The 18,018-nt window shown below is 40.3% G+C and overlaps 1 protein-coding gene across 2 annotated transcripts in view; it reads right to left on the bottom strand.

The window, feature by feature from the left end:
* The window catches only part of LOC124269114, a 64,213-nt gene that overhangs the window by 33,701 nt on the left and 12,494 nt on the right, over positions 1–18,018 (bottom strand). Inside the window, exons 3-4 of one of the 2 annotated variants that reach the window (XM_046704132.1) lie at positions 7,687–7,778; positions 4,863–4,999 (exon numbers count right to left, since the gene is read on the bottom strand). In XM_046704132.1, the coding sequence (XP_046560088.1) occupies positions 4,863–4,899 (37 nt within the window). In that variant the 5' untranslated portion in view covers positions 4,900–4,999; positions 7,687–7,778. The remainder of the gene's footprint in view (positions 1–4,862; positions 5,000–7,686; positions 7,779–18,018) is intronic. The other variant, XM_046704131.1, reaches the window with a different exon arrangement.

The raw sequence follows: 18,018 nt of genomic DNA, 5'->3' as shown, positions 1-18,018 counted from the left end.
ACCATTGCCCAACGCAGAGAAGAATTAGATTATATAATGTGAATACCCATTTAAGCGCACATCTCATGGGAACATTATCAGTTTAAAAGTCTAGGAATCCTATAACTGTCACAATTGTATTAATGCACTGAGAGCATCATACAAGTGAAAGTAAACCACTTTATATGCACAAGGAAAGAAGTTTCGCTACTTGGGACCGTTTTCAGTCTTGAAATACATGAACAGTGTTCATGGTCAATTCATTATATGTTTCATGGTCATGCCATGGCGTTCTTTGTTTATATGAAGGCTTTTCATGGTCGTGTCATGATATGTTTGTGTTTATATACATGAAGGATTTCCATGGTCATGCCATAATATGCATTATTTGTTTACATGAAGGATTTTCAGTGTCATGTCAGGGTTTGTTTTGTTTGCTTAAATGGAAGGGTGTTGATTGTCATGCCGTAGTATGTTCGGTTTGTTTGGTGGCCAGAATAAGAAATGCCAACGCTATATCATGCAGTCCAGTAAATATTCAAGTCGCGTCTAGTGGATAATATTGTGACCATTGTCCCATACGATGTCGGGGTGCGATGTTACGCAATCCTCAAAGTAAACTTCAAATCCGAGTTGTGTCCTGCGACAGTGAACTGACACACGGGCTTCAGACTTTTTGGACTCGAACCAAACACGTTCAAACGATCAAACACGTTCATCTTGGATCTTCCCCATCGCTCTATACATAGCAGGAAAGAGGACATGTGGTACGCAATGAACCGCTATTGCACTTGAAAGAATAGGTCGTTTTCATAACCATTATCGTAACAGAGAGTACAAGGGGTCATTTGAAACCTCGCAGCACATTCCCAACGACATTCAATTTAGCGGTGTCAAATCTACATATAATCTAGTCACATATTATAAACACATCTGTGTATGTTCTGGGTGTTATTTTTCCTAGAGATGCCATTTTAATTTTAAACCTGAAGTAGCAGAAACACATTTGAGGACGCACTTGCCACATAATTGTGTAGATTTAAACAATACGAGATAACAAATTCACAACAATGTATTTACGAGGCGAAAAAATACCAAATGAAATACGAACTGGTAGTGCCACAGCAAGACTAAGGACGTGAATAAAAGCCTCTCTGGCCGAAATTTTCAACAAATACGGAAATGAATTTAGTTGAAATTTCCTGTTTTTGTGCAGACCAATTTAGATATGAGACCGTAATTACTGTGTGGTACGGTCGTACGAAATGAACCTTCGTTCTGATGGTTCCGAGAGGTGTTCCATTGCACGCAGCTAATCTAACAGAGGAAGAATATGAATTAATATCCATCGTAAAGAGCACGTCCAACTTTGGCGGGTAATCGTAATGTAATTGCAGCGCGAGCTTCCACCTCCATGAGCACGGTGCTTTTTCATCTGTTGGCATAATGTATTGGACACGTCTTCAAATCGGAATAGCAGCAAGAGGGATGTTTGAGTTATCCCATGGAGCCTCCTGGAATCAGGTTTTGTTTGGAATTACATTGTGTATATTTACTTGTTCATATTCTATTATTATTTACTTGTTCATATTCTATAACCTGGAATGTAATTTACTTGTTCATATTCTGTAACCTGGAATGTAATTTACTTGTTCATATTCTATGACCTGGAATGTAATTTACTTGTTCATATTCTATAACCTGGAATGTAATTTACTTGTTCATATTCTATAACCTGGAATGTAATTTACTTGTTCGTATTCTATAACCTATAATATATATTTACTAATTCATATTTTATAACCTGGATATTTACTTGTTCATATTCTTTAACATGGAGTGTATATTATTCATATTCTACAATGTGGTGTGTATATTATTCATATTCAATAACCTGGAGGATATATTTACTTGTTCATATTCTATACCCTGAATGTATGTTTTCTTATTCATATTCTATAAACTGGAGGGTTTATTATTACTTGATCATATTCTATACCCTGAATGTATGTTTACTTATTCATATTCTATAAACTGGAGGGTTTATTTACTTGCTCAGATTAACCTGGAGGTATGTTTACTTGTTTATATTCTACAACTTGTAATGTATATTTACTTGTTCATATTCTATAGCCTGGAGTGTATATGTACTTCTAACTTACATTTATGTGCTTTCAAGGGACATCCGTTGATGTACTGCTAATCTATAATCTAAATACATTTAATTGTTGTTATTCTATAATCCGTTATTCTATAATTGTCATGAATCTACAGCTTTATGTAAATATTTACTTCTTAACTTACTATAACCTAAATTCTTGATGTACATTTCATCATCATATGGTCACGATGTGGATGAAATTATGCCAATGTGACTATAAATCAAACCTCACTCACTAACTCACTCATCGCCACTTCATCCCGATGACAGCATCGGCCAAGAAGCGTCAGGGAGCGTACCGTTACAGAATGTCCTAGTTCCATAATTCTTTGAAATGATCGTGTCATGGTGCCTCCCGAATGAAAATCAATAACGGTAAACCTGGAAATGAATGAAACGATAACTCCGACAGCAAACAGGAACTTCAAAGACTTACGTACTCTCTTACAACCGATGAAAATATGATAAAACTGGAATCCTATGTTTACAATTTGATTTCCTGGTATGTGCAGAGTTTTGTTGTTTGTAACGCATAAATAAGATATCAATCCCGTTATTTACATATTGTACTAAATTGAACACTGCTGGATTTAGTGTGGCACCGTGAGTGTTGTTTGAATGAGAAACCTGAATGGGAAGTGGGCGTAGGGGTAGCCTAGTGGTTAAAGCGTTCGTCCGACATGCCGAAGACCCGGTTTCGATTCTACGCATTGGTAAAATGTGTGAAGCCAATTTGTGGTGTCCCCCGCCATGATATTGCTGGAATATAGTTAAAAACTAAACTCACTCACTCACTCACTGAATGCCAACTATTAGCGAAATCACAAATACTGCTTTTTAAATAACACAAGAATGTAAATCAATTTTGTCACCTAAAGCACATGAACTGATGATGGAAGTGAAACCCAAACAAACAAAGGCTCAGCTTCGGTACCATGGAAGCTTGTCAGCCAATCAGTTTCAGTGGGAGTGGCCGATCTATTGAAAGATCCTTCAATACGTGAAAAGTAATGATTGACATCCATTACTATAAAGATCTCTGTGTCATGTAGAGTAGTGTAATGGAATATATCAGAAAACAATAGGACATGTGCGTCACAAGTTCTGCCCGTGGGCCAAACACAGTTTTTGTCACATCATCTTCTACATGGAAGTCCATCAGAAACTTAATCCTAATGGGTTTTTCTGCTGACGTCTACATTGAGATTGACGAGACTACAACAGTGTAAACCAGTCCTTTTGGTCTCAGGGAATCAATGGTTTTAAGAGGTCCGTGTAACCGATATGTCAATTTTCACCATAATTTTAATGTTTAGATTTCCAAATGAATTTTGTTGTTTAACGCCGCACTCAATAATATTCCAGCTATATGGCGGCTGCCTGTAAATAATCGTGTCTGGACACGACACTCCAGTGATCAACAGCATGGGCATTGATTTACGCAATTAGCATACAATGACATGTATCAACCATGTCAACACGCCTGGCTACCCAATCTCGTTAGTCGGGTGGCATGGGTTGCTGAAGATCAGTTCTAACAGGATCTGAACAGGTGTTTTTAAATGTGAAGGTGGTACATGAATATACATGTGGGACAGACCAATATTCAAAACCGAGACAATTTGGGATTTGAGTTTAAGATCAGGTCTTCAAGGTATCACTAAGCGAATCAACTACGAACTCAGAATTACGAATACCACATTTAATACAACCTTTCTACACTTCAGTTTATAGGTAGCCAGTGGAAACATGGTTTAACGTTAAAAAACTCATGTGTGCAATTGAAAACTTCCCAAAAAATTTATTCATTCATTCATTGACTCCCTTGTTTGTTCGTTTGTTCGTTTGTCCGTCCATCCACCGACCAGCCTACTCACCAACCCATCCATCCATCCACCAACCCGCTCATTCATTCATTCATTCATTCATTCATTCTAACTTTGACAAAAGGCATATTTTCTTATGCAGCTGAATCTTCGACCAGGTAGTTCTCTCAACGTGCAACGTGACAAACACATTCCCTCTTATTCCAGATCGACTATACGACTATAACATTAGTATACACAAACACCTGCAAAGTAGAATATCTAACTTCAAACTCTTTTCAGTGAAACAAGAAGGGAGACGTGCAAGACGAACGACTCCTGAACACATTGACTGTGATTCCATACGAGTGAGCAGATGGTTTATCTGTTATGAAATTGGTTGTAATTATTCTTAGGCTGCACCATGGTCTTTTTGTGAGAACGAAAGATTCTTGAATCGAAACAAAAAAGTTCAGATGAGCACGACATTTTTACGAAAGTCCAAGGCCGTTAGTTGTAATGATTGATCGATGTAAAGCTGTGTTTGTTTTTATTACCACTGATGCTGTGAACATTTAAAATTCAACGAAACTTGCACTACAAAGATGAAATTCCTTACGTGACCAGCTCATGGGAAAACTACCAAAGGTTCGAAAAATACTTCTGTTCACACCCAGGTGTGAATGGGTACCCGGTAGGATGAGATGATGACGTGACTATTTACATTCTTGTTCATGAAAGGCAGATCGCTAGGGATCTGAGAAAGAAAAACGAGTTCACATCGATATATTGGCAGGGTAATAACGGTATTAAAGCTATGGGTGTGCGTCTGCTGATAGCCTTTGGCACAGTACGATTTCCATTTATTACATTAGTCATTATCTTTCCACTGGTCAGTAATAAAGATGTTTACTTACCTAGCAATCTATACACGCCTTGGGCTATATGGATCATTTTAGGCTTCAGGCCTGGTTCACCCCATCGGGATATTTTCTTGTGGTCAGCGTTGGTTTTCAAACGATCGTTAACTCCCTTTAATTTTGTCAGCAGCTACCTGAAGAGAGAGAGAAAAGGGTGTGATTCAAGGGGATGCAACTTGACAGAGCTTCATCGATTCACACAGCAGGGGCACGTAGTTTTCTTGAAATGTCTTGGTGGAAGTGTCAATATAGAAATATAGTTACCTGTGTGCGTGTGTGTGCATAACGTATACATTAGTTCTTGCAGAATTTGCTGGCTCTGGGTTCAATATAATATTGCCAGAAATGTTGAAATAAAGCAAAATAAAATATAAACAACAAAATAACATGGGGTTTTAGCAAAATAACATATTCTCGCTCAAGAGCCAAATTATGCAGCAGTAGTTTGTGTTTTCGATAATTTTCTTTTGTAATTTTTCATCCTGAGTATATGTCAGCATGATAACAGCCTGCTTCTTGTTGTAAATTCCTTTGTCAGAAACTGATCAGTGCGTAGGCCTTCTGGACAAAAAGGTTTCCAGAATTTCAGTTCGGGTGTCCGAGCTTCATGTTTAGTTTCGATCACCAGATACATTCTTGTTCCTATATCAGATGGATCAACACATTCTTCGAACAACAGATACAGTTGCTAATGCATATAACCTGACCACAGAATATGTCACCAGCACTAGATACAATACATCCTTAACAAAACATATCTTAACGGGACAGGATTCCGGGAAACTATCCGAAGAAGTCGAACAGCTACATTTAGCTTGTATCCAGATCACTTCAAGCAAGCGTTATAAAAAGCATCTTACATTCAGACAGCATTAGGTTTAATATCCTGTCCTACGGATATTAATGGAGAACGACTGATTACATCTTCCCCAATATTTACAACTTCACTCGTGTTACACAGCAGGAATTGTTTTTGGGCATTAGGTCTCTCTCTCTCTCTCTCTCTCTCTCTCTCTCTCTCTCTCTCTCTCTCTCTCTCTCTCTCTCTCTCTCTCTCTCTCTCTCTCTCTCTCTCTCTCTTATATATAAGTTGTATGTATCTGTAAATAGCTGATACATCACAATAGTTTAGGAGTTTAATCAACTTGAAACGATTAATATAGTATTACCTTGAAAGTACTAAAAACAACAGTCGTTGTATTACGTGTATCTGAAATGGCAATTGTCAGAACAGAAAGACATAACATTCGTTCTTCAATTATCCTAAATGTTTCATCGCAGGTTTAATGAGCTCTCAAAGCATCCAGCATCTAATATTACCTCAACAGCTATAGTCAATAAACGTATCTACGTTAACACATTAAGTTTAAAATTACTTTTGTAACTATCAATATGTCAGTGATAGTTGTCAGACTGTTGAAATATATGGGATCCATCTCTGACTGGTGAGGACTGAAATACTTTAAAAACAGACTTGAAACGGCTATAAACATCCGTTTTAATACACAGTTAAGCCCAGTGTAGATTTCTTGAGCTTTGAAAGCAATCGCGTAAACTGATCTCGGTATAGTCACGTCCCAGTAAATCTCTCAAACTGACATTGAAGAGGCTCTGGAACAATCACTTAAGTGGACGAGATAAACTTCTTTGTGTGATTTAGGCCAAAGAAGACGCAGCCATGATTTGTTTAAAAACAATAAAAAATAATTGATGTGTGTAAGGGCAGCAGAGTCGCAGAAATGGTTTAAACGTCAACATTTTGTAAGGGAGTATAGAAATGAGCGAGCGGGTGAGTTGGGTTTTTTTAAAGTGGCTTTGTTCTTTATTCAAGTAATATCGCTTCGTGCCAGCTTAATGCCGGATGAAAGTCGCAAGTGATGCGAGTCTCAGACGTTTACATCTTTGGTGAATACTACAAGCACCGGTGCTGATAAACCTAGACACATGATTGGGATGAACCGGAGTTCGAACACATTGACAGAAGTGCGCAAGGGACCTAACTTTGCACAACGAATTGCGCTGTCCAATACTAGTCTATGAGTGAGTGGATGAGAAACGAGATGGTTGGATGGGTGTAACGCCGCACTCAGCAATATTTCAGCTATATGGTGGCGGTCTCTAATTAATCGAGCCTGGATCAGACAATCCAGTGACCATGAGCATCGATCTACGTCATTGGGATACGATGACATGTGTCAACCAAGTCAGCGAGACTGACGACCCGACCCCGATGGTTGCCTCTTACGACAAGCATGGGTTGCTGAAGACCAATTCTAACCCGGACCTTCACGGATGTGAGAAATGACTGTTGCTATAAGCTGATGTATTGGAAATCGCACAATGGGCTCTACTTGAAACAGACATATAATTATGGATCTTATTTCGACGATTCAAGATGGTTAAGATAATACTGGTGAATGATAATAGCATACCACAGATTCGACAAAACTAGAAAAAATCCAGTCGGGCCAGTAAATCTCCACAGTCATATTTTGTAAATATACCACTCTCTCCGACTTGTTAAGTTATAATACACTTTTAAATCATGCAAGATTATGGCCTGATTAAACATTTTCATATTAGCAGCTTAATGATGAAACTCGTGTCTACATTCAAATTTCGGGCTAGTGAATTATTTGGTGGGCTAGTAACTTTCAGTCAATGCTAGCCAGACTGGATAGCAAAATTTGGAAACTATTTCGCACACTGCATACCTCATTGCTAACATAAGGACAGTCGTAAGATTATAGACTGTGAGTAAAAAAACATACCAAATAAAACAAAGGATATTTAGTGGGAAAACGTTTGAGTGAATACTGACCACACAATATAGATAAAAATATCCCCAAAATGTTCTTGGTCCGGTCATTTTTCGTTTAGTATGCATGGACCCGTTCCTCAGTTGATCTTATACTGCAAACACAAACACGCCGTCTTTTTATGTATATGGGCATTGTAAGGAAGAAACCGACAGAAAATGGCTTAAAATAGAATTAGCACTGGGTACAGCAATCTCACCCGTTCACTTGTATGTCGTGAACACAAAAATATTTCATAACTATGATTATCTCAATATGTCCTTCCATTCTCTTGACCGCGAAGACCGCTTTGTGAGTTCGGTTCTACAGATGTGTCTTAGCACGAGGATTACCGCAGACCCCACTGTTGCCCATATCACGCCATCACCAATATACTTTGGTCCATTCATTTGTTTTTCACAGCTTTTTTGCTTTTTGCGCCCAGCGAAGTCTGTTTCGGGGACTGGTTGTCCTCGGCAACATTAAAATCTTCAACAATTTATGACGAAGTCGGAAGATGCCACTTTTTCCGAAAGAAACGTTGTTCAGTTCCTCGAAAACACCCTAATAATATATGTGTGTTGGTATGGTTTAACGCCGTTTTTACCAATATTCCACCAATATCACGAAGGGATACACAAGAAGTGGTCTCACATGTTTGTAATCGAACCCGGGTCTTGCGTGACGAGCCAACGCAGTAACCACGAAGACGTATGTATTGTTTTAAAGCAGCATTTTCATCATCCCCAAACAGTATCCAGAACCGTTTGGAAACCAGTTTGCCTGAACATAATTTAAAGGATCTTTCGTAATCTGTAGGCTAGGGCACATACTAAACGCGTGTAAACTACACCATAAATATTCTGTTAATGGCTGTTAACGTGATATACTCTTGGACATTTTTAACATTGTACACTCTCATGGACTGCCCAAGTTATAAGTGCCTGTTTCATGGCCGTAAACCCTAGCTTACTAAAGAAGATGTAACAAAGAGGAGACTGACGTCATTGGAAATTGACTTTCATGATTACTCTCTTGTCAGCAGGTTTGAATTAACGCTAGCCGCCATTCCTCACCCCCAAATAAACTTAAGCTGTTTGTCACGCGACGTTGTCAGCTTGGGAAGATTGGTCAGCGCCTTCGGAGTCCCTTGGTCACTCGTGGTCATCACAGGACAAAGGGAATGAACATCAGAGAAGTCCTGTTAGGATGTCCATTCTAATGAAGCAATTACCACCAGCGCTTCCTCTGGTCACCTCCCGCCAGCCTTGACCACGCGGTCCGAGAGTCTTTATAAATGATAGTTATAAGGTTAGCGCCGATAGCTTATTGCTGACGGAAGCTTAAGTAAGAACTATGGCCAGACGAATAAGGATTTAGTCAAAGAAATTGAAAGCGGCCGCAGTAAGATAGAAGACACAAGGGATCTTCTGAAGATGTCGTAAACTAAAGGTGATGCTTAATGCCCTCTTTCTTGTGAGCCCTCTTCAGGAACCGAGACACCTTACTTTGTGTTCTAGACGTCCGTCTTAGCTGCATGTATTTATGCATACCTATGTCCCGTCCGTTAAATTCCAATCCTTTACGATGTTAGCTATATTGATACAAGGACGTGATAGACCTTCTTACTTCAAACCAGCCTGACAATGCTCCGTCTGTAGAGTAAGCTGCATTGGACATTTATCAAAGCTGTCGAGGACTCGGTATACCAACTGTTGATATAACCACATTTTAGTGATTTGTGTTTCTTTGAGAAAAAACTGCCTCTGGATTTTCTAGTCGTAAAATCTGGTTCCCAAAAGGGCCATAATGCTGCTACTTCCTGATGTGGAAGTCACAATAATGGTTATGTTTTCTTGGAATGATATTTAGGGGAGTATTGATACCACTGAGAGCTGCTTTCTGATCCCACTGCAAGTCAGGAACTTCCGATGCTTAAAAAATATGCCTCTTTAAAAGGATGCAATAAGATGTCTTCGAAATTTGCTGAAAATGCCAAAAAGATGAGGTCTAAGTGGTTAAAATTCGCATGTGGAATTTGTTTGGTTGCTTTCCTTAGTTCTAGCTAATGATGGGTTTGGCGTTCTAGTCGAAGTTCGGGGCGGTGGCGTAGCCTAGGGGTTAAAGCGTTGGTTCGTTACGCCGAAGACCCGGGTTCGACTTCCCACATGGGTACAATGTGTGCAGCCCATTTCTGGTGTCCCCAGCCGTGATGTTACTGGAATAGTGCTAAAAACGGAGTAAAACCATGCTCACTCTCTCTAGCCGGAGTTCAACATCACCGCTCAAACACAGCATGCTGACTTCGAGCCGACCAGTTTTTGTTTAATCCATTTTATACCGAGCCCCAGGCAGGGTAACGTGTTCTGGTATATTACGCTTTGCGAGCAGGTCCTCTATCCAATGACCACGGAGGCAAAGCGAAGTAAGGTGAATAAAGTGCAAAGTGAATAAAGTTCCACTGAGAAGACGTTTGCCCTTGTATTCTACTGTATTCTAAAAAAAACTATACAAATTGACAATAATATTTAATGATTCGTTTACTGGACAAAATTACAATTAATTCCGATTACACAGCAAATCTGTCAATTTTTCTTCCGTGTTTTTCTGAAATTTGTATTTTCCATCATCCAAATATGAAATCATTTTTTGGGTCCGAACTCACGGTCTAAATTAATCCGGTTTTGTTCAGATAATTATAACGTATTTCTTAAAAATTACTAAATTCGCTGTTGATTTTCTGTTTCAGATTGTAGTTGTCAGTAACTTAGGACCCATAATGAAGGCCGGATTTTCTACCAGCGCAGTATTGTGTAGCATCATTCATTTCGAATTTAGTAGTTTGGATTTTGTTCAAGGCCTGATGAGGTAAATATAATGTTGATAAGACCAAGGTGTAACAAGTGAAGGCCGGCATTGTGTTCATAACATAAACTAGTAATAACTATCTATTTGTGTTACAAATTGAATCGTTCGATTGTTCGTCTTTATGTCGCTTGGTACGTGGTCTGTTGCCCCGTCGATTCCATGAGAGTATGTGTGCATCCACCACTACTTAACAAAGAATAAAACAAGTATTTTCAGGATTATTGAGCGATAGGTAGCTTAGTGTGGACACGCTCGCTTGTCAGGTCGGGTATAATTGCCCACGTAGGTATAATGTTGAACAGATATATATAGTGATTCCTGCCACCATCTTGCCTCAGTGACAAGATACCAAAATACCATTTTTCAAATAAAAATACGTTCCATCAATGTCGACAAGGACCAGATACCGAAATAGTGAGTGTGGTTTACGCTGCTTTTAGCAATATTCCAATATTCCAGCAATATCAAGGCGGGGGACACCAGTAATGGGCTTCACACATTGTACCCATGACCGTTGGCGTGACAAGGGAATGCTTTAACCATTAGGCTACCCACTGCCCCTACCGAAATAGAAGTATTATGAATCCTGCCACAAGCTTGCAAGAATGTCCAGATTCCGAAGTACCCTTTTTCGGGAATTTTTTTTTCCGTCTATGCCAGATATAAGTACCCTTTTTCGAATAATAAATGGCTTCTGTACGGCACAGACCAGATACCTTGGTACCCCTTTCCGATAAAACAATTTACCGTCAATGCCCACATGGACCAAACACCGAAGTAATCTTTTCCAAATAGGGCGGTGGGGTAGCCTAGTGGTTAAAACGTTCGAGTTCACGCCGAATACCCGGGTTCGATTTTCCATATGGGTACAATATGTGAAGCCCATTTCTGGTGTCCCCCGCCGTGATATTGCTGGAATATTGCTAAAAGCGCGTAACCCATACTCACTCACTCACTCAGTCAGTCACTCACTTTTTCTCAAATATAAAATTTTACCTTCAATACGGCACGGACCAGATACATTGGTACTCTTTCGAATAAAACAATTTAGCTCCTTTACCGACGAGAACCAGGCACCTAAGTACCCATTTTCGGATACAACAATTTACCGTCAATTCCGAGAAAGACCAGACACACGCTGTACTTTTCATCTGTTAAACTTATAAATAAGTGTCGATCAGTGACCAAACAATCCAGACACAGACACAGACAATCGAAGTACCCTCCATCTGATTACCTGATAAAAGAATTATCGGTCACCCGACAAGACATGTTCCGGTTTTCGGTGCATTTGTACTCAGTTTCCGTTCATGTAGTGAATGAGTTTAGTTTTACACCGCTTTTAGCAATAATCCAGCAATATCACCGCGGGGGACACCAGCAATGGATTTCACACAGTGTACCCATGTGGGGAATCGAACCCGGGTCTTCAGCTTGAGCGAACGCTCTAATTACTAGGGCATCCCATCCCCACTTTGTTCATATAACTAAGACCTACATATATATACTTTTTACTTCATAAGGGCTTAAACCGGCTTATGCCACGTGCGTTTAGGCATGAATATCAAATAGGTAGTACAGGTGATACAGATAGACAATATGTCAGAAAGTAACCGTGGTTTGTATCTGGCTTGGTTGTGTAATTTAACTAACTAATCTTTTTTAACATTTGTGACTGAAAACAACAATCTACGGAAACGTAGTACGCCACGGTGAAATTTTTTGGGGGTCACTATCTCTTACGTAGGACTTAATATCTCCTACGTAGGACTTAGTATCTCCTACATAGGACTTAGTATCACCTACGTAGGACATATTATCTCCTACGTAGGACATACTATCTCCTACGTAGTACTTAATATCTCCTACGTAAGACTTAGTATCTCCTACGTAGGACTTAGTATCACCTACGTAGGACATATTATCTCCTACGTAGGACATACTTTCTCCTACGTAGGTGATACTAAGTCCTATATTTTTATATTTAGTTTTATATTTATATTTTATAGTTTTATATTTTCTCATTTTTACAATGACCCATACCTTTAAACAAAGACATGGTAAATCGATATTCATATCACCACGAACACATATCGATATTGCGATCCTGTCACCAACACGCCTATAAGTTTTAACAGCAAAATAAGAGGGGATGATCGCGTCTGTGTAAATGACATATTGAATTGATGATTTAGGGAGTGAGTGAGCTTAGTTTTACGCCGCTTTTAGCAATATTCCAGCAATATCATGGCGGGGGACACCAGACATGGGCTTCACACATTATACCATGTGGGGAATCGAACCCGGTGATGATTTAGGAATAGCCTAACATTCACTATGGTGAGGTAACTGTACTATTAAAATATGTGCGCAAATCGTCCTTTTATGACAATTGTTCTATGTCATAGTTACAATATCTCCACATTTCTCCTCAGAACATCCGAAAAACAAAATGTGACCCCTCTTTCACCCAATCCACTAAGTTCAGAATTCAGTACTTATTTCCAGAAAGGGAACATGAGTGGCCCCGTAACATCACGGGCCGTATTTCGCTCTGCAGAGTTGCTTCCCTTTGACGTATAAGAATCCCGTGATCGTCGGTTCAAATCCCGGTTCGCCCTGCTTATGTCACCACCATATCCATGCCAGCTGGTTCCACCATAGTGATAAACGTCTGAGACGTCTGGTTATCTTCCAGCAGTAAGCAACCATGAAGATCCGGGATAGAATTGGTTTTCAGCAACCCATGCTTGTCGTAAGAGGCGACTAACGGGTGGTCAGGCTTGCTGACTTGGTTGACACATGTCATCATATCCCAACTGCGCAGAATGCTGCTCATGTTTTTGAGCCAGAAGACCATGCAGGGCCCTTATTCTCGAAACGTACGTAGCCCTAAGAATTCTTAACTTTGATCGTAGCCAATGTGTTAAGAATGGGCTTAAGACTGACTGACTGACTGAGTTTGGTTTTAAGCCGCTTTTAGCAATATTCCAGCAACATCACGGCAGGGGACACCAGAAATGGGCTTCACACATTGTACCCATGTGGGGATTCGAACCCGGGTCTTCGACGTGACAAGCCAACGCTTTAACCATTAGGCTACCCCACCGCCCCATGGGCTTAAGAAGTTCGTAGGGCTACGAACGTTTCGAGAATAGCTAGGCAGCTTCAGACCTGATTATTTACAGAAGCCGCCATACAGCTGGAATATTGCTGCGTAAAACTAAATTCACTCACTCACTCCAGCAGTAAACCAACGCTCCGTGATCTAGGTGCAACGCCGCCCAAAAGCGACAATCGCACCAACTCCTTTAAATTTCATTTCAGCTAGTAGTTTCTATATTTCGCATCAACTCATTTACCTCTTTATATCTTTATCTTTTGTCATTACCAGCGCACGCAATCATATTTTCACTGCCTGTCATAACGTGTTTCAGGACACACTTAGAGAAAACTGAACTAACTACACGGAATAATGGTTTATCTGTTCTGATTGAATGTCACGATGTTTGCCGAGGACCTGACGTCACGATGTTTGCCGAGGACCTCACATTGTGAGTTGACGAAAGACAGGTATCCGTAGTTACGAGTATCTGGGTTAATTAGTCCAGTTAGAGTTAATCCCATAACCTATAAAGTCTGTTATTTTTAGAAGGATAATAATTGGAGTCATAAAAAGTCAACCCAAGAGAGAAACTCATTGTTTCTTGAAATCTATTGTTCAGATTGCTTTGTATGTAATCAGTTTGTGACGTCATGAATAATGCATGACGTCATATCGTATTTTTTTCAACCATGAAGCACTGTGACTTCACATGGCTTTCATTAATGGTTTGATCGGCAGTTTAGAAGTCGATGAGTCAATGTTAAAACAACTTCTTGTTTATTGTATAAAACGTTTCGGTGTAGACTCTTACACCGTGTGCAAGCTAAATGTTATATACATAACGTTGTATGCTTCATTAATGGCGTAAATTGGCTGATCGAAATTGCTAATATCGAAAAGTTATTAAATCAAACTTCACCTGTTGCCAGGCATTTTTTGCAACTTTATTTTTAAAATGAGGTAGATCTTCGCCGGTTTATTCGCTTCATACACGCATTTACTCATTCACATTGCATTGAATGTTAGATTCATCTGACACCCAGGGATACGCTCAGTGTGATCCAAGAATTGGTTTTCATCAAACCTTGTTTATCATAGGATGCGGCTAGTGAGATCTGTCGTCGTCAGGTTAGCTGACTTTGCTGATGCAAATCATTGTATCGAATTTGTGTAGATCGATGCTCATGACATCCATCACCGGCTTGTCTGGCTCAGGCATCATTTACAGACCTCCTCCATATATCTAGAGTAATGCTAAGTACGGTTTGAAACAACAAACCAACGCAGAAAAAGAACATTAATTATTCTATTGAACGATTCAGTTGGAATATTGCTCGGTACGGCATTAAACAATATTCACACGCAGTCAAGTTAGTGTAATCAGCTCAAGGCTCGGGACAACAAAAAGTAAGGGAGCAGGAAGATGAAAATGACGTTCGTTTGATAATCGGATTCACCCTTGCCATGAATAACGGTAAGTCCCACGATGCTGGTTCCTCTTTAAAAATTCCGTTTATTCAATTAAGTATTCAGTTTATTGCAATCTTAGAACTGCTATATCGCATTTAAAAGACCGTTTCCTATACATCATATCACGGAATGTCACCACAATGCTGGAGGAAAGAAAACAGACACAGGCCTCACGCGTCCATCCCATTTCTTTAAAACCACGAGCGAATATGGTGCCGAAAAAAAACAATGACAACCCTTTGGGATTCGAAACAACGTTGCACCTCTGCAGATAGCGTTTGGCATGTTTTTGTCTCTCAAGCAGCTACAGTCTACACTTTCTGAACTCCAATGTGGAAACAATTGTCCAAAATCGGCTGTATTTACATTTCAACAAATACTTCACTGAAAGGTTTCAGCTTTGCCTATTCATTCCAACAAACGTGCGTGGTAAACCTACGTACCATCCCAATAACCTTCAACGAATCTATATTCGTGCTTTGTCTGATAAGATCTTTAAATACAACGTAAGTCAGTCGTTGATCAATACGGACCAAATAATATAGTTTGTGTAGTCCGCGGCACGGCCATACAAGTCCAAGTTGAGCTTTTAAGGGCCAATAGAACACATTCATTTCTCAGGAATAAGCTGTATGACTAACACGACCCTCAGCATTTCCCTTGAACCAAGGTTCAACAAACCCGACACTATACATACATCAACATGGAATAGGAACGCATTAGAGGTGTCAGCCATGCTTCCAATGGTTATTTGGCCTGTATCCTGTCTCCTGATGAAATCTTTTAGTATGATGGCCACGTTAAGTGTACCTTGCGAGACTGGCGTAAGATATTCCGACGCTGATCACCTTCCCAGACGTCTACTGTTGAAAATAGGGCATACTTTCAGAAAGGCCAAGTCTGTTTCATCACAAGCCAGGAAACGGCTCGGATTATTTCTTCTTCATGCTCATCAACACTCATTAGCTCATGTCGGTTCTGCGACACTATTACCTAAGGACGCGAACATTTATGAAGTACTGATGGAGGGTAAGGGAAACAGGTCATATTAATTACCGGATCCTGGTTACCCTTAGAGTAATACCGGAAGACCACAGGCCCGTCTTATGTTCTCAGAGACGGTGAATGTATTGGACAACTGAATATTATATACTCCAAAAAAGTTGAGGACCAGGTGGGTTTTTTTTCATATTGCTATAGTTATTCTGCAGTATCATGACATAATTGAAATCGGAAGGTCTTCAGCTTCTTTTGAGGTTGGGGCGTTTGACTATCAAGTATCCTCTCCCATAAGGACATTCGTTACAAAGGTTGACACCTTGCCAATTCCAAATCTCTGTCAAACGATCATGAATCTATACTTTTTATCAAGAACTATTCACAGTTCACTTCTATGTAAGTCTACAGTATCGGCACCAGATGTTCGATAATTGGCTGAAGATTTCCTGTCCTATCGATGACGTCGTTTGTCAGCAAATGTCAAGGTCATCATGGGAATGTCCAACGAAATCGCTTTTAGTACAAGGTCAAGGACATTTACCTGCTCTCAGCTATATTCCAGCGACCGCCTCCGTGGTGTAGTGGTTAGAGTGTCCGCCCGGAGAGCGGAAGGTCGCGGGTTCGATCCCCGACCGCGTCATACCAAAAGACGTTAAAATATGGTACTTGTTGGTCCCTGTCTGGCGCTCGGCATTAATGGGTACAACAAGGTCGGCTCGGAGTCAGTATGATGTGTCTGAGTGGGGTATTCTTGCTTCACTGCGGCATGGTATCTCAGTGGGCTAGCACTATAAAACTAGCTTAAGTCTGGGCTAGTACAAGCAGCCGCACATACACATACACACGCATGCACGTCGTCATATGAGCGAAATATTCTCAAGCACGACGTTAAATCCAATTTCACCTCACCCCACCTATATTCCAGCTTTGTGATGGTGATCTGTGTAAGATTGAGATTGGACCGGATATTCCAGTGATGGATATTGCGAGCAAAGATCCACCCAATCGGGTTCATACGGCGTGTTTTCACAAAACGGGACATACTTTCCATTTTGTCACGCTTACAAACAGACTAGGTTACCCGAGCCCAAATATAGCTCAGATTACCAAAGGGGCAGTTATTATCACACAAGCAAGAAAAGTCGTTTTTAAGATCAGGTATTGCCCACTCTGAGTACGATGTATCTAGGTTGCCTTTGTACAAAACAGGGTTAGTGCTGCGAGTGTCGTATGTCTATCTTACGGTATGGGAATTACGATCACCTTAGCGCTAAGATCGCTTTGTGCACCCTGGAAATGTGACAACACATGTTGATGGCCGAACAGCGTTACCAAACCATTATGTCACGCAGCAATGAGACACCCAGCAGGGGACAGTTTCACATTCTTCCTCGGCATAATGACTCTCAACAGGGGGCAATGACACATACAACACTGACACTCAAACGAGGCATAGTGACACTTGATCAGGGCACAATGACACATTTGCCTGGGGCACAGTAAGACATGCAATCCGGCAATAATAATTAACGCTCAACCGGGGAACAATGACACACTCGGCCGTGGAACAATAACACATTCAACTGGGAAACAGTGACGTGTTCAGTCGGCATACAATGACACGCTCAGCCGATGCACAATGGCACACTCAACCAGGACAGAATAACACACTCACCCCGGGCATAGTGTCACACACAACCAGGACTAAGTAACTTGGGGCAAAATGACACACTCAGCCGGTCATGAGGATACATGTCATCCATTGGAGCACAAAAGCATACTGAAACCACACGATACACATCGATGAAACTGGTAACAGTACAGGACACATGAACTTCCACTTGAGAGTAAAAAGAAAGTACACCCCATGTTTGATAACGGGGAAAACAAAGAAAAGCATATACAATGGTGA

Source organism: Haliotis rubra, unplaced genomic scaffold, assembly GCF_003918875.1.
Source record: "Haliotis rubra isolate DU_JTF1 unplaced genomic scaffold, ASM391887v1 Scf142, whole genome shotgun sequence".
NCBI classification, from domain to species: domain Eukaryota; kingdom Metazoa; phylum Mollusca; class Gastropoda; order Lepetellida; family Haliotidae; genus Haliotis; species Haliotis rubra.
This window is presented reverse-complemented; position numbering and strand designations above follow the sequence as displayed.